The 27,698-nt window shown below is 42.6% G+C and overlaps 1 protein-coding gene across 1 annotated transcript; it reads right to left on the minus strand.

The window, feature by feature from the left end:
* Window positions 1–1,631: 1,631 nt before the first annotated feature.
* LOC140374600 (uncharacterized) lies at window positions 1,632–26,837 on the minus strand. Its single transcript, XM_072461531.1, has 7 exons — window positions 26,774–26,837; window positions 23,366–23,440; window positions 22,733–22,840; window positions 21,836–21,988; window positions 20,989–21,149; window positions 5,340–5,455; window positions 1,632–1,907 (listed from the first exon to the last, which is right to left on the minus strand). Exons 1-7 carry the CDS (start codon window positions 26,835–26,837, stop codon window positions 1,763–1,765), a joined length of 822 nt encoding a protein of 273 aa, XP_072317632.1. The 3' UTR covers window positions 1,632–1,762.
* Between the last annotated feature and the right edge of the window lie 861 nt (window positions 26,838–27,698).

Raw genomic sequence — 27,698 nt, forward strand, 5'->3', positions numbered from 1 at the left:
TATACGAGCCCATTCTATACCGCAGTCCGTCTGCTTCGATTTACGACGAAACACGGTTCAAAGAGGCCCAAACCTCATTAATGATATCGCACGCTTTACTATAATCAAAAGGGTGAAGGTTTATGTGGCAGTTGATGCAGCAACCGGGAAGATAAACGGAGAGAAGTTCTATCGGATACCGAGAAACCCGGAAAGAAGAGTTCTGCGCACGCTGTAGAATTAACATCAGTTTTATTTAGGCGGTAGACCCTTTGTTGATCTGAAGTTCTATCGGTTGTGCAGTTCGGTTGTTCGGTGCAGGTGACCGAACCCCGGGCATGCAGACTCACGCACCGCCTGCCTGCGCTGGAGCTCCGGATATATAAGTCTAAGTTATGGAAAAAGACTTTCATCCCTCTGAAACCCATGGAAATTTTCACCTGAATAATTCCTCATTTTCCACACAGCAAAGCCGGAACTAGGCTTTTAAATCTTTATAAGTAGTTCCTAGCTCCCAAAAACCTTTGGCACGTTGATAAAATGCATGCATGTCTTCATTTCTAGGTTTTAGAACAACTTTTTTCAGATGACGTGGAAGTGGCCTGGACCACCAGAGCGCAGCCAATCAGAGCGCTGCTTTCAGCTCTTATTTCCGGGTTGATGAAACACAACATATTGTATTACGCAGACAGCACGGAATGGTCTTCTTTTTTTTTAAACTAATGCTGCTTTTTCAGTATAAAACACAAACTTTTACTCATTTACAAAGAAAACGGGGACCCCAGCCAATGACAATCGTGATTTAATTTGGAGCCATGTGGATTCTGGCAGGTCCGAGGGGAACGAGAACTGCTGAGGTTCTGATACCATGATAAAAGTTCTACATCAAAAACAAAGTTAAAATTCTGTCTTTCTCAATGATATTATAAATCAGCATCGCATGAATCGCCGTCATACTCTTCACCGTAGTCATAGTCACAGTCTTCACCGTAGTCATAGTCACAGTCTTCACCGTAGTCATAGTCACAGTCTTCACCGTAGTCATATTCATTTGGATCGTCATGTGCAATCATATCCATTCAAAATTGAAATTATAGTCATCATAGTCATTACCAGAGTCTTCATTTCATATCCACATGGTATGAAGCGTTATGTGCAGGTGACATTTTCCAATCCGGTCAAGATCCTTCTCGTCAGGAAGTTGATTATTATCCACAAGCTGCAGCAAAAAAAAAATGGATGACATTTTTTATTTTTTTTATAATATATTTCTTTGTCGTATGTCATTTTCACCAAGTTACAGGTCAGATCTGGGCAGAGGCGAGCCCACTCATAGGAAGCATACAGAATTACATGTAAAAGAGCTGAAAGAAATGCAAGATAAATACCATACTGCGGCACTTTCCAGTCAAAGCTACATCTCCGTGGAGACAAGCAAGTGGCAAACCGTCCACCAGAAATGTTACGCGGTGCTTCTTTAAAACGTCCTGCCTTCAGTACAATAAAGTACAGTACAAAGTCAAGAGACCAAGTGAACGTATTATTGGTATTACAGACGATGTACGGCATGTGTTTATGTGAACATTTTAGTACGGAAAATACTGAAAGCAACAATAAATATTGTACAAGGACATGATTGGTCACCTCTCTTCTTTACCTAAAGGAGCGAGAATTGCAAAGGTTTAAAAACATGTTTTTTATTTATTTATTACATATAGGGCGGGTGGCCCTGGTGTAGATTGGGTGAAGTTAGGTCTTCCAGGCTGAATTCACGCAGGCTTCATTAGTCGATGACGAGTGCTTTGTTTTCACAGATGAACTTGTTGAGGAACTTCTCCTCTCCAGAATCCCAGCTCTTCGTCACATTACGGTTTGCAATCACCATCGCTTTGGGACCAGACGTTCCGAGCAGCGGCTCCATCCAGAACCTTCACATTAAATGTAATAGTTAACTAATGAATGATGAAAACATGTCAGATAATGAGCATCAAAAGCATTGTTTTTGTTTGAAATTTGACTAGTTAAGACTTTAGAGAGTTAATCCTGTTATGACCTGCGACTGAGGCGCCAGTGTTTTCACTCACCCCCTAGCCCCGCCTACATCCCTGTGCTTCAATGTGAAAAATTGAAACTCAGTGATATATGAGGGGTTCTAAAATGCAGACACTTTTCAACAATAAGAACACAAATCTGCTGCTACAGGATTCTCTCAAGTTTGGCATTTTGTCCAGGGTCGTCACTGGCCTTTCAAGTCCCAAAGCTCCAATTTAAACTTAGTGTTTTATCAGATTCGTCAAAAAAAGAAGTGAACCATTGAATGCAAAGTTCTGCCCCGTGCGAAAGGCCGAACCTTTAGGGAGTCCCTAAGGCGGAGCTTATGACTGTGAAGAGGCGGAGTTCAGGTGTGCAGGTGTACAGATGGGCAGGTGTTAAAGTGTGCAGGTGTTCAGGTGTTAAAGTGTTCAGGTGTGCAGATGTGCAGGTGTTAAAGTGTTCAGGTGTTCAGATGTGCAGGTGTTAAAGTGTTCAGGTGTGCAGATGTGCAGATGTTAAAGTGTTCAGGTGTGCAGATGTGCAGGTGTTAAAGTGTTCAGATGTGCAGGTGTTAAAGTGTTCAGGTGTGCAGATGTGCAGGTGTTGAAGTGTTCAGGTGTGCAGATGTGCAGGTGTTAAAGTGTTCAGGTGTGCAGGTGTTAAAGTGTTCAGATGTGCAGGTGTTAAAGTGTGCAGGTGTGCAGGTGTTAAAGTGTTCAGGTGTGCAGGTGTTAAAGTGTGCAGGTGTTAAAGTGTTCAGGTGTGCAGGTGTTAAAGAGTTCAGATGTGCAGGTGTTAAAGAGTTCAGGTGTGCAGGTGTGCAGGTGTTAAAGAGTTCAGGTGTGCAGGTGTTAAAAAGTTCAGATGTGCAGGTGTTAAAGAGTTCAGGTGTGCAGGTGTTAAAGTGTTCAGGTGCTCAGGTGTGCAGGTGTTAAAGTGTTCAGGTGCTCAGGTGTGCAGGTGTTAAAGAGTTCAGGTGTGCAGGTGTTAAAAAGTTCAGATGTGCAGGTGTTAAAGAGTTCAGGTGTGCAGGTGTTAAAGTGTTCAGGTGCTCAGGTGTGCAGGTGTTAAAGAGTTCAGGTGTGCAGGTGTTAAAGAGTTCAGGTGTGCAGGTGTTAAAGAGTTCAGATGTGCAGGTGTTAAAGAGTTCAGGTGTGCAGGTGTTAAAGTGTTCAGGTGCTCAGGTGTGCAGGTGTTAAAGAGTTCAGATGTGCAGGTGTTAACCTGTTACCACCCACCTGTCCGCCGGCGAACATTTTCTATATCTCAAATATTCTCTTACATCATCACTTTTATTTCCGTGGTCAATACCAGCAAGCCATACATCATTTTAAAGCTTATTTTCTCAACAAAACGAATATGTCATTGATTTACATTGAATAATTTGCCCCAAGAAGCAATTGCCAATAGTTTGTGAGAAAGTCTCAACTTTTACAAACGCATGTCCTACCTGTTTGCTGTTTATGACGGACCAAACGGCTTTAATTCTGTACATCCTTGTGCTCAGTCTGTCCGTAAGGAATCATTGAAAAACAATATCCACTTGTATTTTTCCTGAAGTTATCCGATTTCGAGATATTGTCAAGTAAACAAACTTTTCTTCGTTTCTCGCCGGACGAGAATGCGCTTGTCCGGCGCATTTCTCCGTCCATAACAAATGACCTGTTTGACTTATACGATAGTGTTTGACATCGATCTCTTCCTTAGACTGTTTCCTACAGAATGAGACCATCCACGAATTTTTCTGTCACCGGGTTTGTTTGCTACAGCCTCCGGAGGAAAAAAATGCGGCGCTTCCGAAGCGCGCGTCCATCTTTGTTTTTAGCCCTTAGCTTCTGCTAGCAGGCACGCAGGAGACTTTGAGTGACATATTATTCTAGCCAATCAGGAGACCTTTTTCCTGATAGGCGGGACAAAGGGTTTATTTACACAGAATTCTCCCTGTTCTCGTGCGTAAGGCTCCGGGAAGGCTGTAAAGAGCCAGATTTCTCGACAGGATTTTGCGCATAACGTTTTCTGAGGTTATTAGCCTTTTGGAAGTGCATTTTGTTAGATATATGTATTATTATACCAATACAAAAATAAAATAAAAATATTATTTTTTTTTTTTTTTTTAACCTCTATATGGGAAATTCATGGGTAAACTCATATTTACACATTTTCACATATTTTTTTTTAGCTGTTATAATTGCTATTAGTGGCCTACAAAACATCAAAATGTATGTTTTATGATCATAGAGGAACTAAAATTGTAATAAAACAGTTTGGCACAGTTGGCACATATTTGGATCACTTGTTCCGAATATACTTTTTGATACAAAAAGGTCAACAGCACCAAAATGCCTGTTCCTAGAGATCTGAAACTTGACACAGTTGTTGTCAACAAGATAAACAGCATGTACAGTGAACAGCATATGCACACAATGAAGTATGTCATGCTCAGGACCATTACAAATTGACAATATTCAGGCGAGACTAAAAAAGGATGTTTTGTTTATGTTTGGGCCTCTGTAGTGTAAGTTCTGAAGCCCTGACAGTGTGACATGTGCACATCTGCAGAAACTAGAAGGACTAAGCTTTCTAATGATGCATCACATGTGGAACATAAGATCCTCTTTTAATAAGCAATGCCATTTGGGTCCAACCAGTGTGCACAGGGCGAAAATAGGTGGGTGGTAACAGGTTAAAGAGTTCAGGTGTGCAGGTGTTAAAGTGTTCAGGTGCTCAGGTGTGCAGGTGTTAAAGTTTTCAGGTGTGCAGGTGTTAAAGTGTTCAGATGTGCAGGTGTTAAAGTGTTCAGGTGTGCAGGTGTTAAAGTGTTCAGGTGTGCAGGTGTTAAAGTGTTCATGTGTGCAGGTGTTAAAGTGTTCAGGTGTTCAGGTGTTAAAGTGTGCAGGTGTGCAGGTGTTAAAGTGTGCAGGTGTGCAGGTGTTAAAGTGTTCAGGTGTGCAGGTGTTAAAGTGTTCAGGTGTTCAGGTGTTAAAGTGTGCAGGTGTTAAAGTGTTCAGGTGTTCAAGTGTGCAGGTGTTAAAGTGTTCAGGTGTGCAGGTGTTAAAGTGTTCAGGTGTGCAGGTGTTAAAGTGTTCAGGTGTTCAGGTGTTAAAGTGTGCAGGTGTTAAAGTGTTCAGGTGTTCAAGTGTGCAGGTGTTAAAGTGTTCAGGTGTTCAGGTGTTAAAGTGTGCAGGTGTTAAAGTGTTCAGGTGTGCAGGTGTTAAAGTGTTCAGGTGTTCAAGTGTGCAGGTGTTAAAGTGTTCAGGTGTTCAGGTGTTCAGGTGTTCAAGTGTGCAGGTGTTAAAGTGTTCAGGAGGTTTTACGGTCAGATTCACCCCAGAGTGTCCTCACGTCCGTTGCCCCACGTCCAGGTCTCATTGGCCTTAGACAGACCGATCCAGTATCCATGGAACTCGTCATGGTAATATTTGATATTGTTGTGGAGGAACTCCTGTCAATCACAGCACAATATTTGTTACTGCAGTAGTTTTTACTCGAGATGCAGTACAGGAAGTGGTCATGTTTTTTTATGTATTTCAGGGTTTAACCAATTATTATTGTTTTAAAACAGAGCACACTGTATAATACTGACTAATACTGTCTAATACTGACTAATACTGACTAATACTGACCAATACTGTCTAATACTGACTAATACTGACTAATACTGTCTAATACTGTCTAATACTGACTAATACTGACTAATACTGACTAATACTGTCTAATACTGTCTAATACTGACTAGTACTGACTAATACTGACTAATACTGTCTAATACTGACTAATACTGACTAATACTGACTAATACTGTCTAATACTGACTAATACTGTCTAATACTGACTAATACTGACTAATACTGTCTAATACTGACTAATACTGACTAATACTGACTAATACTGACTAATACTGTCTAATACTGTCTAATACTGACTAATACTGACTAATACTGACTAATACTGTCTAATACTGTCTAATACTGACTAGTACTGACTAATACTGACTAATACTGTCTAATACTGACTAATACTGACTAATACTGACTAATACTGTCTAATACTGACTAATACTGACTAATACTGTCTAATACTGACTAATACTGACTAATACTGACTAATACTGACTAATACTGTCTAATACTGACTAATACTGACTAATACTGTATAATACTGTCTAATACTGACTAATACTGACTAATACTGTCTAATACTGACTAATACTGACTAATACTGACCAATACTGTCTAATACTGACCAATACTGACTCATACTGACTAATACTGACTAATACTGACTAATACTGTCTAATACTGTCTAATACTGACTAATACTGACTAATACTGTCTAATACTGACTAATACTGACTAATACTGTCTAATACTGACTAATACTGTCTAATACTGTCTAATACTGACTAATACTGTCTAATACTGACTAATACTGACTAATACTGACTAATACTGACTAATACTGTATAATACTGACTAATACTGTCTAATACTGACTAATACTGACTAATACTGTCTAATACTGACTAATACTGACCAATACTGTCTAATACTGACTAATACTGACTAATACTGACTAATACTGACTAATACTGACCAATACTGTCTAATACTGACTAATACTGACTAATACTGACTAATACTGACTAATACTGACTAATACTGTCTAATACTGACTAATACTGTCTAATACTGACTAATACTGTCTAATACTGACTAATACTGACTAATACTGTCTAATACTGACTAATACTGACTAATACTGACCAATACTGACCAATACTGTCTAATACTGACTAATACTGACTAATACTGACTAATACTGTCTAATACTGTCTAATACTGACTAATACTGACTAATACTGTCTAATACTGACTAATACTGACTAATACTGACTAATACTGACTAAAAATGACCAATACTGACTAATACTGACCAATACTGACCAATACTGTCTAATACTGACTAATACTGACTAATACTGACTAATACTGACTAATACTGTCTAATACTGACTAATACCGACTAATACTGACTAATACTGACCAATACTGACCAATACTGTCTAATACTGACCAATACTGTCTAATACTGACTAATACTGACCAATACTGTCTAATACTGACTAATACTGACTAATACTGTCTAATACTGACTAATACTGACTAATACTGACCAATACTGTCTAATACTGACTAATACTGACCAATACTGTCCAATACTGTCCAATACTGTATAATACTGTCTAATACTGTCTAATACTGACTAATACTGACTAATACTGTATAATACTGACTAATACTGTCTAATACTGACTAATACTGACTAATACTGTCTAATACTGACTAATACTGACTAATACTGACTAATACTGACCAATACTGACCAATACTGTCTAATACTGACTAATACTGACCAATACTGTCTAATACTGTCTAATACTGTCTAATACTGTCTAATACTGACTAATACTGACTAATACTGACTAATACTGACTAATACTGACCAATACTGACAAATACTGACTAATACTGACCAATACTGACCAATAAGATAAGATAAGATAAGATAAGATAAGATAAGATAAGATATTCCTTTATTGTCCCACATGGGGAAATTTCATTGGTGCAACGCAGGTAGATACAGAGGTAGATACAGAAGAAAAGAACAGATCACTTATAGGAAGTCTGAAAAACACTTTCAGTAGAAGATCTCCTATAAATAAATAAAAACTCCCATAGACAAATAAATAAATAAATACATAAATACCATTGCATGTGATCACGACAGTAATTGCACATGAATATGTGTCACGACAGCACATAGGTTGCACATGAATTGCACATGAATTCCAACAGCAATTGCACATATGACAGAATTGCACATGGTTAGGTCAGTATTGCGAGTGTTCAGTACTAACAGTTTTTGTTATAAAGTCTGACAGCAGCAGGAAGGAAAGACCTACGGAACCTTTCCCTCACACATCGAGGGTGGATCAGTCTCTCACTGAAGCTGCTCTCCAGAGGACAGAGTGTCCTGCAGGGGGCGACACTCATGGTCCAGCATAGATGTGAATCTAGCCAGGACCCTCCTGTCCCCCACCTCCTGCACCGAGTCCAGAGCACAGCCCAGGACGGAGCTGGACTTCTTGATGACTCTGTCCAGCTTCTTCCTCTCCCTCTCTGTGATGCTGCTGCTCCAGCAGGCCACACCGTACAGGAGGGCTGATGCCACCACAGAGTCGTAGAAGGTCTTCAGGAGTGGCCCTGTCACTCCAAAAGACCTGAGTCTCCTCAGGAGGTAGAGCCGACTCTGGCTCTTCCTGTACAGTGCGTCCGTGTTATGAGTCCAGTCCAGTTTGTGGTTCAGATGAACACCCAGGTACTTGTATGAGTCCACTCTCTCAATGTCCCGTCCCTGGATGTTCACTGGTGAGGGGGCAGTGGGGTGGCGTCTGCGGAAATCCACCACCATCTCCTTGGTCTTCCCCGCGTTGATGAGGAGGTGGTTCCGCTGACACCAGTCCACAAAGTCCTGCGCCAGTCCTCTGTACTCCGCGTCATCGTCGTCCGTGATGAGTCCAATGATGGCAGAGTCGTCAGAGAACTTCTGCAGGACACAGCTGTCCGTGTCATGTCTGAAGTCTGCAGTGTAAAGGGTGAAGAGAAAGGGCGCGAGGACAGTGCCCTGGGGCGCCCCCACACTGCAGGTCCGAGTGTCAGACACACAGTTCCGGGCTCTCACAAACTGGGGTCGGTCTGTGAGGTAGTCCAGGATCCACTCTGCCAGGTCATACTCCACACCAGCCGTCTCCAGCTTGTCCCTCAGGAGCAGCGGCTGGATGGTGTTGAAGGCGCTGGAAAGATCGAAGAACAGAATCCTCACAGAGCTGCCAGGCTTTTCCAGGTGAGAGAGAGAGCGGTGCAGCAGGGAGATGACGGCGTCCTCCACTCCGATGCCAGACCGATATGCAAACTGCAGCGGGTCCATGGCTGAGCTCACGGTGGAGCGGAGGTGGTCCAGGACTAGCCGCTCCAGTGTCTTCATCAGGTGGGACGTGAGAGCCACTGGCCTGAAGCTGTTGAGGTCTTTGGGGCGCGGTGTCTTAGGCACAGGTACCAGACAGGAGGTCTTCCAGACCTGTGGTACCACCCTCAGCTTCAGGCTCATGTTGAAGACATGCTCCACAACTCCACACAGTTCATCTGCGCAGGACTTAAGGAGCCTGGGGCTGATGCCATCAGGTCCTGCTGCCTTCCTCACTTTAATCCTCTTCAGCTCACTCCTCACCTGTGCTGCTGTGACAGTCAGTGGTTGGCAGGGGAACTGTGTGCTGGGGGGATGGGTGAGTCCAGGCGAAGTGGGGAGCCGATGGTCCGGGGCAGATAAGCGAAGAGGAACAGATGCAGGGCATTGTCCAGCTGTGGAAGAGGGAGCATGCAGCTGTGCAGGGGGAGGGGCGGGTGACCGATCAAACCTCAAGAAGTGAGCATTTAAATCATTCACCCACTGTAGATCCCCCTCTGTCTGGGCAGGGGGGATTTTGAAGCCCGAGATGGTTTTCAGGCTCCTCCACACTCCCTGAATGTTCTTTTGCTGCAGCTGCTCCTCCATCCTCCTCTTGTAGCCGGCCTCAGCCTGCCTGATCTTCCTCCTCAGCTCCTTCTGCACAGTCCTCAGCTCCTCCTTGTTCCCTGACCTGAAGGCTCTCTTCTTCTCCTTCAGCAGAGCCTTCAGTTCACGGTTAATCCATGGCTTGTTGTTTGGAAAACACCGCACCGTCCGGGAGGGAACAATGTTCTCAAAACAGAAGTTGATGTAGTCCGTGATGCACTCTGTGATGGTGTTGATGTCCTCCCCATGTGGGTCATAAAGCTCAGTCCAGACAGTGGTGCTGAAGCAGTCCCTCAGTCCCTCAATACTGTCTAATACTGACTAATACTGACTAATACTGACTAATACTGACTAATACTGTCTAATACTGACTAATACTGACTAATACTGACTAATACTGTCTAATACTGACTAATACTGACCAATACTGTCTAATACTGACTAATACTGACTAATACTGTCTAATACTGACTAATACTGTCTAATACTGACTAATACTGTCTAATACTGACTAATACTGACTAATACTGACTAATACTGTATAATACTGTATAATACTGACTAATACTGTCTAATACTGACTAATACTGTCTAATACTGACTAATACTGACTAATACTGTATAATACTGACTAATACTGTCTAATAATGACTAATACTGACTAATACTGTCTAATACTGACTAATACTGACTAATACTGACTAATACTGTCTAATACTGACTAATACTGACTAATACTGTCTAATACTGTCTAATACTGACTAATACTGACCAATACTGACCAATACTGTCCAATACTGACTAATACTGACTAATACTGACTAATACTGACTAATACTGACCAATACTGTCTAATACTGACTAATACTGACTAATACTGACTAATACTGACTAATACGACTAATACTGTCTAATACTGTCTAATACTGACTAATACTGACTAATACTGTCTAATACTGACTAATACTGTCTAATACTGACTAATACTGACTAATACTGTCTAATACTGACTAATACTGACCAATACTGACCAATACTGTCTAATACTGACTAATACTGTCTAATACTAACTAATACTGACTAATACTGTCTAATACTGTCTAATACTGACCAATAATGTCTAATACTGACTAATACTGACTAATACTGTCTAATACTGACTAATACTGACTAATACTGTCTAATACTGACTAATACTGACTAATACTGACTAATACTGACTAATACTGACCAATACTGTCTAATACTGACTAATACTGTCTAATACTGACTAATACTGACTAATACTGTCTAATACTGACCAATACTGTCTAATACTGACTAATACTGAATAATAAATCAAATCAATTTATTTTTGTAAGGCCCAAAAACAGTCGCCTCTGAGGGCTGTATCAACAATGTCTGTGGTGGCGAGGGACGATGTCCCAGGGTCCTCTGTCCTTAGACTCTCCTTCTCGGCCAGGAAAAACTACAAAAAAAACCTCTTTTGGAAAAAAAGCGTAGAAACCTGGAGGAGTTCCAGTGAAGGAGAGATCCGACTTTCACAGACGGACACGAGGAGACTGGAGCTGGAGCCACTCTTCAGGCAGATGATACTGACTAATACTGTCTAATACTGTCTAATACTGACTAATACTGTCTAATACTGACTAATACTGACCAATACTGACCAATACTGACTAATACTGACTAATACTGACTAATGCTGACTATCCATCCATCCATTTTCTACCGCTTGTTCCCTTTCGGGGTCGCGGGTGACTGGAGCCTATCCCAGTGACTTTGGGCCTTAGGCGGGGTACACCCTGGACAGTGGCCAACTTGTCGCAGGGCTGACACAGAGACATAGACATTACAGACACTCTCACATTCATTCACTAGGGCCAATATAGACTTACCAATCTTTACCTAACACATGCATGTCTTTGGACGGTGGGAGGAAGTCGGAGAACCCGGAGAGAACCCACGGTAACACGGGGAGAACATGCAGACTCCACCCAGAGAGATCATGTGATGTTGGTCTGGTCCGGGAATCAAACCCATGATCTCCTTCTTGGGAGGCAAGAGCGCTAACCGCCTTTGCCACCGTGCACCCTAATGCTGACTAATACTGACTAATACTGACTAATACTGTCTAATACTGTCTAATACTGACTAATACTGACCAATACTGACTAATACTGTCTAATACTGACTAATACTGACTAATACTGTCTAATACTGACTAATACTAACCAATACTGACTAATACTGTCTAATACTGACTAATACTGACTAATACTGTCTAATACTGACCAATAATGACTAATACTGTCTAATACTGACTAATACTAACCAATACTGACTAATACTGTCTAATACTGACTAATACTGACTAATACTGTCTAATACTGACTAATACTAACCAATACTGACTAATACTGTCTAATACTGACTAATACTGTCTAATACTGACTAATACTGACTAATACTGTCTAATACTGACTAATACTAACCAATACTGACTAATAGGCAAGGCAAGGCAAGGCAAGTTTATTTGTAGAGCACATTTCATACACAAGGCAATTCAAAGTGCTTCACAGCAGGAAAAATGCATTCAAATCACAAAGAAATTACAGAAACAGAAATACAATAAAATTAACTAAATTAAAAATTATCAATCCAACTGATTTTCTAAACTAATAAAATCACAAACAAAAGAGAAGAGTGCAAAGAAAAAATCCTTTCAGTCATATGCGCAGCTAAACAAAACTGTTTTTAGCTTAGATTTGAACATTGTCAGAGTAGAAGCCTGTCTCACATCTTCAGGAAGAATGTTCCAGATTTTAGCTGCATAAAACTGAAACGCAGATTACCCATGTTTTGTCCTGACTCTGGGCACCAGCAAGAGGCCGGTCCCTGAGGTCCTCAGAGTCCGAGATGGTTCATATGGCACTAACATATCCAAGATGTACTTTGGTGCTAGGCCATGGAGAGACTTGTACACAAGCAGAGCTGCTTTAAAGTCTATTCTCTGAGCCACAGGGAGCCAGTGCAGAGACCTGAGAACAGGACTAATGTGATCATACTTCCTGGTTCTAGTCAGGACCCGAGCAGCAGCGTTCTGGATGTACTGCAGCTGTTTTACAACTCGTTTGGAAAGACCAGTGAGCAGGCCGTTACAGTAGTCTAATCTACTGGAGACAAACGCGTGGATAAGTCTCTCTAAATGTGGTTTTGACACTATATTTTTGATTTTGGCAATGTTTTTTAGATGGTAAAAAGCTGCTGATGTTATTGATTTGACGTGGCTATTAAAGTTCAAGTCTGAGTCCATTATTACCCCCAGATTTCTAATTTGGTTTGTAGGTTTTAGAGCGAGACTCTGGAGGTGACCGCTAACACTTTCTCTTTGTTTCTGTGGGCCAAAAACGATTATTTCAGTCTTGTCTGAGTTCAGCTGGAGAAAGTTGTTTTGCATCCACAAACTGATCTGTTGGATGCAGTGACAGAGTGAATCTACTGGTCCATAGTCACCTGCCGATAGTGAAACATAGATCTGAGTGTCGTCTGCATAATTGTGATAGGACACATTTTCACTGCGTATCAACTGACCCAACGGCAGCATGTAGAGGTTGAACAGAAGGGGACCCAGGACTGACCCTTGGGGCACTCCACAGGTCAGGGTCATGTGGTCTGAGACACAGCTACCAATTTCAACAAAGTACTTCCTGTCTTCCAGATAGGACCTTAACCAGTTTAGGGCAGTGCCAGTGATGCCCACCCAGTCCTCTAGTCTCTGTAAGAGGATCCCATGATCGACAGTGTCAAAAGCAGCACTCAGATCCAACAGAATTAAGACTGAGGCTTTGCCCGTGTCAGTGTTCAGGCGGATGTCATTTGTCACCTTGACAAGAGCAGTCTCAGTGCTGTGATGAGGTCTAAAACCTGACTGAAAAACATCAAATGAGTTGTTTATTAAGAGGAAATCTGTGAGCTGTTGGTAAACAACCTTTTCAAGGACTTTGCCCAAAAATGGCAGATTAGAGATGGGCCGGTAATGACTCAGTACTGCGGCATCAAGACTGCTCTTCTTTAGGAGAGGCTTTATGACCGCAGTTTTCAAAGACATTGGGAATGTTCCAGATTGAAGCGACATGTTAATTATGTGAGTGAGTGGTGCTAACAAACTGTTCAGCACAGACTTTAGAAATCTGGTGGGTAACACATCAAGGCACCATGTAGATGAACTCAGACTGGTGATGATCTCATGGACAGTTTTGTCAGTTACTGGTGCAAAGTGAGTTAGCTCTAAGTGTCTTGGTGGTTTTAGGGTAATTTTTTGCATTGTGGGATTTATAGCATTTTTAATGCCCTGAACTTTGTCATTAAAGAATAATGCAAACTCATTACACTTGGATGTGGAAATGAGTTCTAACGGCAGCTGAGCTGGAGGGTTTGTTAATCTGTTTACTGTGGCAAACAGGACACGCGAGTTGTTACTGCAGCTTCCAATTATTTCAGAAAAATATCTTTCCCTAGTTCTACATAAGATTAGGTTGTACATGTTCAGCTTTTCTTTGTAAATCTCTTTTTGAACCTGGAGCTTTGACTTGCGCCATTTCCGTTCGGCCCTGCGGCACTCCCTTTTCTGTGCCCTGACCCAATCATCATTTCTCCACGGCGCCTTCTGCTTATTTTTAACCATTTTAGCCTTTATAGGGGCGATGGTGTCCAGAACATTCAAAACACTAGATGTAACAGAGTTCAACAAATCATTTACATTAGAACATGAGACATTTTCAAAGTTTATCATTTCCATAAACAGTGCACCTGTGCCATCACTTATGTGTCTCCGCTGAACAACTGCAGGACCAACCGGAGGTTGGGGAGAAACAGACAGGTCAAAGAAGACACAGAAATGATCAGACAGAGCAACATCGATCACATTAACATTTGAAATATTTACCCCCTTTGTAATTATGAGATCTAGAGTGTGTCCTTTGCTGTGGGTGGGGCCTCTCACATGCTGAGTAAGACTGAAGGTTTCAAGGACAGCATCAAGCTCTTTAGCGTTTCTGTCACAAATATTATCAACATGCACGTTGAAATCACCTGTAATGACCAAACCATCAAAGTCTGTGCATACGACTGAAAGCATCTCAGTAAAATCATCAATAAAACTTTGGCAGTGCTGGGGAGGCTTGTATAAAACAATGAAGAGAATGGATGGAGACCGTTTTAGCTCCATTTTAAAGGATACATACTCAAATGATGAAAACACCCCAAAAGACAACCTGCGGGTAATTATTTCATCTCTAAAGACAGCACAGACTCCACCCCCTTTTTTGTTTTCTCGTGTTTCAGATTCAAACTTAAAGTTGGGTGGAGCAGATTATATCAGAACTACATTTCCTGTGTTTTTGTCAAGCCATGTTTCAGTTAAAAATATAAAATCAAGATTATAAGAAGAAATAAAATTATTAATTAAGAGAGATTTGTTACATAAGGATCTGACATTTAGCACAGCAAGTTTCAGACTAGTTTCAGTGGGACTGGGCTTTATCTTTTCACAGGGAATATGAATCACATTTCTCAGATTGGGCCTGACTCGCATTTTGTTTTTCCATCTGTGTGATGATGTGACTACAGAAATAGCACTAGGGGGGGCTCTTTTTACATAGGGCCCCGGGTTGGTTTGATTTTTAATGTGACAATAAGTCCCGGCAACGCTGAGACCCAGTGCATCCTAGCTATGGGAGATACCAGGTAAAAGGCGAGGTTGGATGGGTGGTGGGGCTTTTGTAGCCAAGGAGAGTTTGGGACCAGGTGAGAGGCGAGGGGGGATGGGTGGTGGGGCTTTTGTTGGTGTAGTCGGCTTGTGCAGGGAAGAGTTGATACGTATTGACATAGCCCTTGCTATATTGGGCGTGAGTGGAGCCATCTTAATGCCTGATTTGATCAGACTTTCAAAATGGCTGGGAAGGCCCATGGGTGAGAGTGGAGATGAGAAGGAGAATGATGAATCTTTAGTGGGAGTAGATGTTGCAGGGGGAACCCAGGGCTGGTGTGAAGGCAGGGGCGATGACAGGGATGTTGTTGGGCTTGTCACAGATGGGTCCAAGGCCTTTGAAGATTGTTCCTTTGCTGGAGGCGGTGGAGGTGAATGTGGAGCAGCTGGAGCTGAATCCTTTGCTGGTGGTGGTGGAGCAGCTGCTGATGAATCCTTTGGTGGAGGCTGAGGTTGTGGTGCTTTTGATGTTGAAACATTGGCTCGGTCTTTGGCTGATGGAGCAGGAATTCTTCTCTCATTCCTCTCTTCTCTAACTATCTGCTCAGGACCCTGTCCAGGCCCAGTCCAATGCCTCAGAGCGTGGAGCAGGTTCTCTGTCAGCACCCTCACTCCACCTCTGCATAGGTGGGGGCCATTTCTCTTAAACAAGTCCTCTCGTTTCCAGAATAGATAGAAGTTCTCAATATAGTGTAGTCCTCTCGGGGGACACTCTTTGGACAGCCATGTGTTCAGCTGAAGAAGCCGGCTAAACTTGTTTATCCTCCTGTCGATATTTGGAAGAGGTCCACTTATGAAAGTTTTGATTTCCATTTAATCAAGCACGTCGAATAACTTCAAGAAGTCTTTTTTCAAAACTTCAGTCTGTTCCCGCCGCATGTCCACTGCACCCACGTGCACAATCAGCTGTTTAGCTCCTCCATGCTTAGCCATAATATTTGGAAGGAGTGACGTTATCTCAGAAACAGTGGCGCTTGGAAGAGAATGTGTGTTTATCTTTTCATGCGTCACGTGACTTATCGCCCCGTCTCCTATCAAAACAATCCGTGTGACCTTGACTCCTGGCACAGATCCTCCTCGCTGTATTTTGGCCACGTCATCGTTCCGTTTTTCATTTAATTCCATCTCTGAAAGTGGTAAAAATCTGTTGGTGAGCTGTATTTTAGGTGACTTCACGTTATCTTTGTATCGTTTAGGCTTTGCTCCAAGTTTGTTCCAAGAAACAGCCTGGTCTTTCTGGTTTTTAGACAGTTTTGGAAACGACACAGAGTCACTGCGGTTTAGGTTGAAAGTAGCAGTTTTTCTTGTAAAAAGTGTGCTCTTCTTACCGTCGGTTGACACAGGAATGGTATCGTGAAGAACTTTTTCAGATTCCAAAACAAATATCTGTGTTTTCAGCTCATTAATTCTTAAGTCTTTCTCCCTTCTTCTCCCGGACATGTCGCTGGCGTCAGATATGTCGTTAAAACTGGAAAAATGTTCCTAAAATCCTTGGTTTACTTGAAAAAGTCTAAAGCAAAAATGTTTGGAAGACAAAAACTGATTAAAAAGCAAAATAAATAAGGAAAGCAGCGATAGCAAGCGGAGCGAGCAAAAAAGCGTGTGCACTCTTCGGAAGCAGGTACAAGAAAAATACTGTCTAATACTGTCTAATACTGACTAATACTGACTAATACTGACTAATACTGTCTAATACTGTCTAATACTGACTAATACTGACTAATACTGTCTAATACTGACTAATACTGACCAATACTGACTAATACTGACTAATACTGTCTAATACTGACTAATACTGACTAATACTGACTAATACTGTCTAATACTGACTAATACTGACTAATACTGACTAATACTGACTAATACTGTCTAATACTGACTAATACTGACTAATACTGTCTAATACTGACTAATACTGACTAATACTGTCTAATACTGACTAATACTGACTAATACTGTCTAATACTGACTAATACTGTCTAATACTGTCTAATACTGACTAATACTGACTAATACTGACTAATACTGTCTAATACTGTCTAATACTGACTAATACTGACTAATACTGACTAATACTGTCTAATACTGACTAATACTGACTAATACTGTCTAATACTGACTAATACTGACTAATACTGACTAATACTGTCTAATACTGACTAATACTGACTAATACTGTCTAATACTGACTAATACTGTCTAATACTGTCTAATACTGACTAATACTGTCCGTCTAATACCGACTAATACTGTCTAATACTGTTTAATACTGTCTAATACTGTCTAATACTGACTAATACTGACTAATACTGTCTAATACTGACTAATACTGACTAATACTGACTAATACTGACTAATACTGTCTAATACTGACTATTACTGTCTAATACTGTCTAATACTGACTAATACTGACTAATACTGTCTAATACTGTCTAATACTGTCTAATACTGACTAATACTGTCTAATACTGTCTAATACTGACTAATACTGTCTAATACTGTCTAATACTGTCTAATACTGTCTAATACTGACTAATACTGACTAATACTGACTAATACTGTCTAATACTGTCTAATGTTGACTAATGCTTTCTAATACTGACTAATACTGACTAATACTGTCTAATTCTGACTAATGTTGTCTAATACTGACAAATACTGACTAATACTGTCTAATACTGACTAATACTGATTAAAACTGACTAATACTGTCTAATACTGTCTAATACTGACTAATACTGTCTAATACTGACTAATACTGACTAATACTGTCTAATACTGTCTAATGTTGACTAATGCTTTCTAATACTGACTAATACTGACTAATACTGTCTACTACTGACTAATACTGACTAATACTGTCTAATACTGTCTAATGTTGACTAATGCTTTCTAATACTGACTAATACTGACTAATACTGTCTACTACTGACTAATACTGACTAATACTGACAAATACTGACTAATACTGTCTAATACTGACTAATACTGATTAAAACTGACTAATACTGACTAATAGGCAAGGCAAGTTTATTTGTAGAGCACATTTCATACACAAGGCAATTCAAAGTGCTTCACAGCAGGAAAAATGCATTCAAATCACAAAGAAATTACAGAAACAGAAATACAATAAAATTGACGAAATTAAAAATTATCAATCCAACTGATTGTCTAAACTAATAAAATCACAAACAAAAGAGAAGAGTGCAAAGACAAAAATCCTTTCAGTCATATGCGCAGCTAAACAAAACTGTTTTTAGCTTAGATTTGAACATTGTCAGAGTAGAAGCCTGTCTCACATCTTCAGGAAGACTGTTCCAGATTTTAGCTGCATAAAACTGAAACGCAGATTCCCCATGTTTTGTCCTGACTCTGGGCACCAGCAAGAGGCCAGTCCATGTTTAGTCCTGACTCTGGCACCAGCAGGAGGCCGGTCCATGTTTAGTCCTGACTCTGGCACCAGCAGGAGGCCGGTCCATGTTTAGACCTGACTCTGGCACCAGCAGGAGGCCGGTCCATGTTTAGTCCTGACTCTGGCACCAGCAGGAGGCCGGTCCATGTTTAGTCCTGACTCTGGCACCAGCAGGAGGCCGGTCCATGTTTAGTCCTGACTCTGGCACCAGCAGGAGGCCGGTCCATGTTTAGACCTGACTCTGGCACCAGCAGGAGGCCGGTCCATGTTTAGTCCTGACTCTGGCACCAGCAGGAGGCCGGTCCATGTTTAGTCCTGACTCTGGCACCAGCAGGAGGCCGGTCCATGTTTAGTCCTGACTCTGGCACCAGCAGGAGGCCGGTCCATGTTTAGTCCTGACTCTGGCACCAGCAGGAGGCCGGTCCCTGAGGTCCTCAGAGTCTGAGATGGTTCACATGGCATTAACATATCCAAGATGTACTTTGGTGCTAGGCCATGGAGAGACTTGTACACAAGCACAGCTGCTTTAAAGTCTCTTCTCTGAGCCACAGGAGCCAGTGCAGAGACCTGAGAACAGGACTAATGTGATGGTACTTCCTGGTTCTAGTCAGGACCCGAGCAGCAGCGTTCTGGATGTACTGCAGCTGTTTTACAGCTCGTTTGGAGAGGCCAGTGAGCGGCCGTTACAGTCTAGTCTACTGGAGACAAACGCATGGATAAGTCTCTCTAAATCTGGTTTTGACACTATATTTTTGATTTTGGCAATGTTTTTTAGATGGTAAAAAGCTGCTGATGTTATTGAGACTGACTAATACTGACTAATACTGACTAATACTGACTAATACTGACTAATACTGACTAATACTGACTAATAGTGACTAATAGTGACTAATAGTGACTAATACTGACTAATAGTGACTAATACTGACTAATACTGACTAATAGTGACTAATACTGACCCATCACAGACACAGAGATCGAGGACAGAGGAAGAGAAGGTGAACTTCCTCTGCAGAACATGGACAAAGGACATGTTTAAGATGTTAGAGGTGAAAAACACAGACTTAAACCCTTTAAAGTCACATGTCTGTGGTTTGTGTCTCTGAGACAATTTAATACTACCTATTGTCTGTTGTTATTCCCTGGTTTCTTGATATTATTCCTATTATTCCTATTCTTCATGTTCATACTTGGGCATTTTTGACCCCCTGAACATTGATGAATGTCACACATGGGGTCATAGGTCACACATGGGGTCATAGGTCACACATGGGGTCATAGGTCACACATGGGGACATAGGTCACACATGGGGTCATAGGTCACACATGGGACATAGACACGATCGGCTCGGTCCGAACTCGAATAAAATGGAGGTTGTAGAACGGCCGTCACAACAGTGGCGACTAGTTCAAAAAAGAAAAAACATGAAACTCTTAATCTTTGGCCTAAGCACATGAGACTTGGGACAGTGATAGAGCGACCTTTGACCTCTGACCTGTGAGGAGTAAAACGCACCTGGCAGCATCGCTCTATGATAAACAGGAAGTCAGCCATGTCGAATCAAAGTGGCACCGCCACGCTTGACTTTTTTTTTCAAAATCGTACTTGTCCAAGGTTTTTCATCTGATCGAGCTCAAAACAACACCTTTTGCATCTAAAGACATTGAAAACTAATAAAAATGTTAATATTCTTTACGGTCTCCGCGTAAAACGCCCTCAAAAAGGCTTAATTTCCTGCTAATGCTCACGCTAATGCTAATTAGCGTGAGCATTAGCGTCTCTACAGGGAGGAGGGGGTGCAGCCGGGTCACCGAGGCTCTCTCCCTTTTTCCCTGCTCAGGTCTGCGTTCAGCACGATCTTGCAATTTGTCAGGACAAAACAACTATTTGAGTCGCAAACTACGCAATCATCAACTGTGAATTACTGAACGTCGTTGGTGTGACGCAAAACGCAACATAAAACATGGACGGGCAGGAAGGCGGTGGCGCGGGAGGGCGAGAGCCATCATCGCCGCTAGCGTGGCTTTAATTTGTTGTTTACCTGTGCTTAAATGTCATAAAGAAACAAGTGCAGCCTCTTTAATAAAGACTCATATCGATCCATCCATTTGTTTGAAATTATGCCCTGAAATGATGGATTACTGACATAAACATGATTTTTAATAAAAGGCTAAATGTACCTGCTCCTCCGGCGAGTCCACGATCACCAGGCGAGAGCCGCGTTCTCTTTTTTTGCAGAACTCCATGCTCTGCTGCCACGTTTTCCACCCTGTAGGATTCTCAAAAAAGTAGTAGCAGTGGTTCTCAAAGCGCGTCCACCCATCCAGACACGGAGGACATGCTGAAAGTTACAAAAAAGAGAAATGAGAAACGCGAGGGCAGAAAAGATGGTCATCTCTTCCTGCAGCTGTCCAGAAGTCACTATCAATCTGAAGGTACTCGTCTGAAGAGAATACTGCACCGACTTGACCTGTACTTGTCGTTCTTGTCTCACTCACAGCCGTTACAGGAGAGTTGAGTCATATGTTATTATGATAAATTCAATTTTATTTTTGTAATGCCCAAAATCACAACAGCAGAGTTGGATCCAGAAGCCTTCAGCTGATCTGGCACACATAATTATTACACCATAATAAGAGTTTACAGTGGCGTGTGTTCAGGGCAATCAAGGCGAGCAGTGATTGAAAGCAGTGAGTAACAAATATATTTAAATTGTTTTAAAATATAGACAAATTAGCCCATTTCTCCCTCACTTCTGCCTCTACAGGCCGCTGAGCAGTACTGCGGGAAGCTTGGTTCTTCTTCTCCTGCAACTGCTCAGTCTGTGGGCGTGTTCAGAGGCCCGTTCATGCTCCGCCCTCTAACAGGAGCCTGCAGAACCAGAGCAGCTTGTTTTCGAGCTCTGACATATCAGTAGATGAGGTTGATACAAACTCCAAGCAGATGGATTCCACTGTCAATCACCCGATAGAGCCTCAGCACACACACCCCGCACTGAAGAGAAACCATCGAACACGTCGCACTTACGTTTGTCTTGACAGTAGTATTTCTCAAAAAGGTGAACGATCCCGTTGAGGTCGAGGATTCGATCGTGCAGCGCTGCCTTTTCACCCTTGAGCCTCTCACTGTCTGAAGACAGATTCTGGATCTCTGAGTGCTGATTGGCCGTCAATATTGACACTGAAACAGTCACATGGCAAAAGGCAATAATAAGAGAAAATGCACAAGAAATAAACTAAAGCCACTGAGGACAGAACTAGGACTTCCTGCTTTGTGGTCTCATTTTGACTGATTTTAATGTCTGTGGGGGGCTAAACAGATTTGACTTAATTCCTTAATATTAACCAAGTAATAATTTAGTTTTATCTTCAACAACAGTGAAGAAATAAGAAATATCATTCTAGATTCTCTTGAGTGTGTGACGATTGTGTGCAATGTCATTATTGTAAAACAATGAACCTTAAGTCATAGATCTTAGCTGAGATCAACTAGGTCTTTTCATGAGCATGATGTAGATTGTGAGCTTAATAACGCACAAAACTGCTTTCAATTTCAATATGTGAACAGAAACAGAGCCAGCGCCATCTGCTGGTGCATTTGATAACTGTATGTAATAAATACTTTACTTTGAATGAATACAAAGGATGTAGTATGAAAACTCTATATGTGTCACTCGAATTCTTCATTTTTCCAATAATCATACTAACTGCAGTGATGTGGGTGGGGATAGGGGGTAGGTGGAAACAGGATGTTTCACTCGAGCCTCAGTCGCAGAATAAAACAGGAATAACTCAAACACGATCAATCAAAAGAAAACTTTGAGTAAACTAATAATGAGGAAACACTGGTGTAATGAGGTTTAAAGCTCAGTAAAGTTATTTTAGCATAATCTGAGGCCCCCTGGTGGCAGGTGTGTGAACTGACGGTAGGCGATGCCCACGACGCTGCCCAGCAGAGTACACAGAGAGATGATCACCACCAACACAATGTACGGGTTTGGCCCCGGAGCTGCCGGCTTGGTCCCGGCTCCTGCTGAACACAAAACACAAATATTACTGACATAAAAGTACAGCATCATTTTCTGGTCAATACAAAAGTTTGCACTTTTGCTCAGACTCGACCACAGATTGAGAATGACTCTTGATGAGAGTTGAAACATTTGTGTGTTAGATTCTGGTGAATGTTCAGATGGTGGACATTGTTTGTCATGTTTCTCTCTCAGGTTCATTACTGTGGAGCCAAGACACATCAGTGACTGACGAGTGCGATGGCCTTCTCTGGCCACTAGGAGGCAGGACATTGGTTCACATTGTACTTTGATCACAGAGAAGAACATGATCACATGTTGGTCCTTTCACACGGAGCTTTGTCCTCCCAGATCCTTCTGTTTGGAACAGACACTTCGTCAATGAAGTGCTTTCATTTTGATATTGTTTGTTTGTTTGTTTGTTTTGTTAAGTTAAACGTTGCTGCCTCTTGGCCATGACCCCCTCAGTCCTGGGTCTGTTTTGTCCAGTCTGCGGTCATTGTTATTTCTGGTCTGTGGCGTTCACTGACCTGTGGCGTCGGGAGCGTCGACGACAGACTTCGACTTGATCTTCACCTCGGAGTAAACGCTCTGCTCGTCTTTTTCTGCAGGAGCGTCAAGAAAACACGCGCATTAGTTCAACCGTGAGCGTTCTCTGGACGTATCGGCGGCGAAAGAGACAAAAGCGTCGATACGAAGTGACAAAAAGTAAGATTAAACGTAGACCATACACAATCAACTTCAGTATTTAGAAGTATTGACGCATTGATAGTTATTTCACGCAGATTTTGAAGAATGTTAATGTGTTAAATTGAGTCATTTTGACAAAGAATTCTGCTGCTCTTTAGTCGACCGGAGCAATTCTGACCAATTTTGTAATTTTCGAGTGGATTTCATGTGTGCGTTTTTGTCTGGAACTATTTGTCATCATTGTAAATGAACAAACGAGAAACACCTCGAACCAAAGGAAAAGTACAACATGTAGTGGAATAGAAAGTATCTGATGTGTGCAGTACTTTTACTTCTGTACTTTGTTACTTTCCAATTCTTTGGACTAAACAGTCTTTAAAACAAAACAACAAGAGGTTTTTGTGCAAAGACAGTGATATTATTGACTCAAAGCCTTTCGTTCATTAAATATAATAAGAATAAATCATAAAACAACCGTTTCTAGAACGTTCACGGATCACAGACTAAACGAGGAAAGTCCGGCGCGTCTGTCCTGTGTTTGTTTGTGACTCTGACCCTGTGGTCGGTCACTTTCAGAGGTTTGAGGTCAGTTTCAGATGAACGTCCTCATTGAAAAGAGAGAAGAGAAGTGTCCATTGCACATCGTGGGCGGAAAAGTGTGGTGTGAAACTCACTTCCTCTTAGAAAACCAGAACAAAGCCCACATCCTCAAAAACACCGGGGAAAAACATATGGAGGGTGCTCGTCTCCCTACAGGTCAGATCTGTGGAAAGGTGAGTCCACTCACAATAAAAAGGCATATTTTTCAGTGCTCTCCCCAGGATTTTTTTTTACGGGGTCGCATTTTCCTCAAAGTCCGTTGTTCTACTAGGGGATTTCAACGCCCACGTGGGCAATGCCAGTGACACCTGGAGAGGGGTGATCGGGAAGAACGCGAGCGAGCGTTCGGTTATTGGACTTCTGTGCTAGCCATGGATTGTCCATAACGAACACCATGTTCAAGCACAAGGGTGTTGATCAGTGCACATGGCACCAGGACACCCTAGGCCGGAGGTCAATGATCGACTTTGTTGTCGTGTCATCAGACCTCCGGCCGCGTGTCTTGGACACTCGGGTGAAGAGAGGGGCAGAGTTGTCAACCGATCACCACCTGGTGGTGAGTTGGATCCGCTGGCGGAGGAGGAAGCCGGACAGACTTGGCAGACCCAAGCGCATTGTGAGGGTCTGTTGGGAATGTCTAGTGGAGCCCTCTGTCAGTAGGGTATTCAACTCGCACCTCCGGGAGAGCTTCTCCCATGTCCCGGGGGAGGCTGGGGACATTGAGTCTGAGTGGACCATGTTCTCCGCCTCCATTGTTGATGTGGCTGCTCGGAGCTGTGGTCGCAAGGTCTCCGGTGCCTGTCGTGGCGGCAACCCCCGAACCCGGTGGTGGACACCGGAAGTAAGGGATGCCGTCAGACTGAAGAAGGAGGCCTACCAGGCCACTCTGGCTTGTAGATCTCCTGAGGTCATTGACAGGTATCGGCAGGCCAAGCGAGCCGCAGCTCGTGCTGTTGCAGAGGCAAAAACCCGGGCCTGGGAGGAGTTCGGGGAGGCCATGGAGGAGGACTATCGGTCGGCCCCAAAGAAATTCTGGCAAACCATCCGGCGCCTCAGGAGGGGGAAGCAGTGTCTCACCAACACCGTTTACGGTGCAGGTGGAGACCTGCTGACCTCGACTGGGGATGTCGTCGGATGGTGGAAGGAATACTTGACGACCTCCTTAATCCCTCAGTCACGTCTTCCGAAGAGGATGCAGAGACTAGGGACTCAGGGGCTGGCTCGCCCATCACCCAAGCTGAAGTCACTGAAGTTGTTTGCAAACTCCTCTGTGGCAGGGCTCTGGGGGTGGATGAGATCCGCCCTGAGTACCTAAAGTCTCTGGATGTTGTAGGACTGTCTTGGTTGACACGTCTCTGCAACATTGCGTGGCGGTCGGTGACAGTGCCTCTGGACTGGCCATCCCTGAATGTACGCAGCGAGACCCCTGTAGTTAATGGAATAAACTATAGATATTAGTTTTAAAGGTTACTGCAAAGGAGGTACAAACACACCTGAACCTTCAACCTGCAGAAGAGACGGGGTTCATCCAATACAATTGGATGAACCCCGTCAACCCCAATTGAGGCGACTCCTTTGTTTCCTACTCCTTTGTAGATGTCCTGGCGTAAAGAAATGCGCCGGTTGCGCAACGTGTGAATGCAAGATTGGCTGACTGGGACGCCCGAATGCTGCAACTGTGCGACCACCAGGAGAGCCTGCGGATCACCTCCCCCACCCAGGTTCTCTGGCAGAGGAAGATAACATGGTGGCGTTTACGTGATTTGCCCTTCAGAGCAGAGAGCAGAGTTTCGGCGGTGTATGTAAAACCGCTCTGACCGGACGTGCACCCTTGAGGACCTGGCCGAATGGTTGAGGTATGAATCCTCGTGTCAGGATCCTGTCGGACGGCCGACTCCAAGGAGCACTAAAGAGAAGCCTGATGACAGATCAAGCAGGCGTTTCATCACCGTTCTCCATGGGGTAGTAGGTCCGTCTAAGCCACCGGGCGTAACTCTGGTAAAGCTAAGCAGAAGCCCTACTGTGCTTACTGTGACAATCGTAACCACCACCTGAGTCAGTGTCCAGGCATCGCCAAGTTCAGTAAAGAACAGCTGACCAACAAGCGGTGCTGGCGCTGTGCCCGCTCACATGTGGCAGCACAGTGCACCCTAAAGAAACAAAGACTTTTTCTTGTTTATTATTTATAAATAACAAAAACTTCTCGGTTTAATCTTAGTTTAGTCCTGGTTTAGACCTGGTTTACACCTGGTTCAGTCCTGGTTCAGTCCTGGTTCAGTCCTGGTTCAGTCTTGGTTTAGTCCTGGTTTAGTCCTGGTTTAGACCTGGTTTAGACCTGGTTTAGACCTGGTTTAGACCTGGTTTAGACCTGGTTCAGTCCTGGTTCAGTCCTGGTTCAGTCCTGGTTCAGTCTTGGTTTAGTCTTGGTTTTGACCTGGTTTTGACCTGGTTTTGACCTGGTTTTGACCTGGTTTAGTCCTGGTTTAATCCTGGTTTAGACCTCGTTTAGACCTCGTTTAGTCTTGGTTTAAGTCCTCTGTTAGGGCATGTTTAGTTCTTTGTAGCCCCCCCCCGCCTCCACTTGAAGCCTTGTTCAGTCCCGTTTCAGTCCTGGTCCAATCTTGGTTCAGATCCGGAGCGTTTCTTACCCGTTTGCGTCGGTGTCGCTCTGTTTTTGAAGACCACAGAAACGTAGTTCACATCGTTCTCCATCTCCCAACTCCAGCTCTTATCCAACGGTTAAGTCTTCAGTTGATCCTGGTTTAGTCTTGCTTTGGTCACTCTTTTTCACTCTCAGGTTTAGCCCTAGTTTAGTCCTGGTTTAATCCTGGTTTTGACTTGATTTAGCCCCGTTATAGCCCTGTTATAGATCGGTTATAGACCTGTTTTAGACCTGTTTTAGCCCTGTTATAGCCCTAATAGAGCCCTGTTTTAGCCCTGTTTTAGCCCTGCTTTAGACCTGTTTTAGACCTGTTAGAGACCTGCTCCTGTTTCTGTCTCGCCACTTCTCTGTTAGATTACATTATTCGCAGCGTATTTGACAAAGAAAACCCTGTATTATGCAAACCACTCCTGTGTTTTTAAAAAGAGGAAATATGACTGATGAGTGGGCAAGTCCTTTCATGGTTTAATGATGGATATCATCTGTAAGGCTCATTTTAGGCCGTGTTCTTTAACAATTGAACTCTAATTTTTCATTTTTGGGAGAAGCTTTGGATACAGTTACTTTTCTAAAAATCAGAGGAATAGTTTGTGTAGCGTTTGATCCTGACGTTAGTGAGAAAAGTCGTAAACACAGCTCTTACAGTGAGGGCATGTGCAATGTCCTTCTCTACATTGTGATACAGGTTCTCTTATTTTCTGAAGGAAATGCAGAACAAACGGTGTGACAAAACAAACAGCTGTTTCCAGAGTTCAGTCCTCTGATTAGACCGAGAAACAGAATATTACAGAATACGATAGCCAGTGGTGGAAGGGTATTTTAATGTATCTGGATAATGTTAGTGACATAAATGCTAACGAGCTTGACACCGTCCTTGATTTAGATTCTAAAATACATTTAAAAACATAAAC

The sequence above is a fragment of the Eucyclogobius newberryi genome, unplaced genomic scaffold (assembly GCF_026437365.1).
Source record: "Eucyclogobius newberryi isolate DKJ021-1_F unplaced genomic scaffold, fEucNew1.0.hap1 SCAF_3, whole genome shotgun sequence".
Classification (NCBI taxonomy): Eukaryota; Metazoa; Chordata; class Actinopteri; order Gobiiformes; family Gobiidae; genus Eucyclogobius; species Eucyclogobius newberryi.

Bases quoted from the DNA above. Each gene is read 5' to 3' on its own strand.
- LOC140374600 (XM_072461531.1), bottom strand. From the start codon at position 26,837: ATGGAGAACGATGTGAACTACGTTTCTGTGGTCTTCAAAAACAGAGCG. The intron at 5,456-20,988 runs GTACATTTAGCC...TGTGATTGACAG, and splicing joins TGGACTCGCCGGAGGAGCAG to GAGTTCCTCCACAACAATAT. The intron at 1,908-5,339 runs GTGAATCTGACC...TTTAATGTGAAG, and splicing joins GGACGTGAGGACACTCTGGG to GTTCTGGATGGAGCCGCTGC.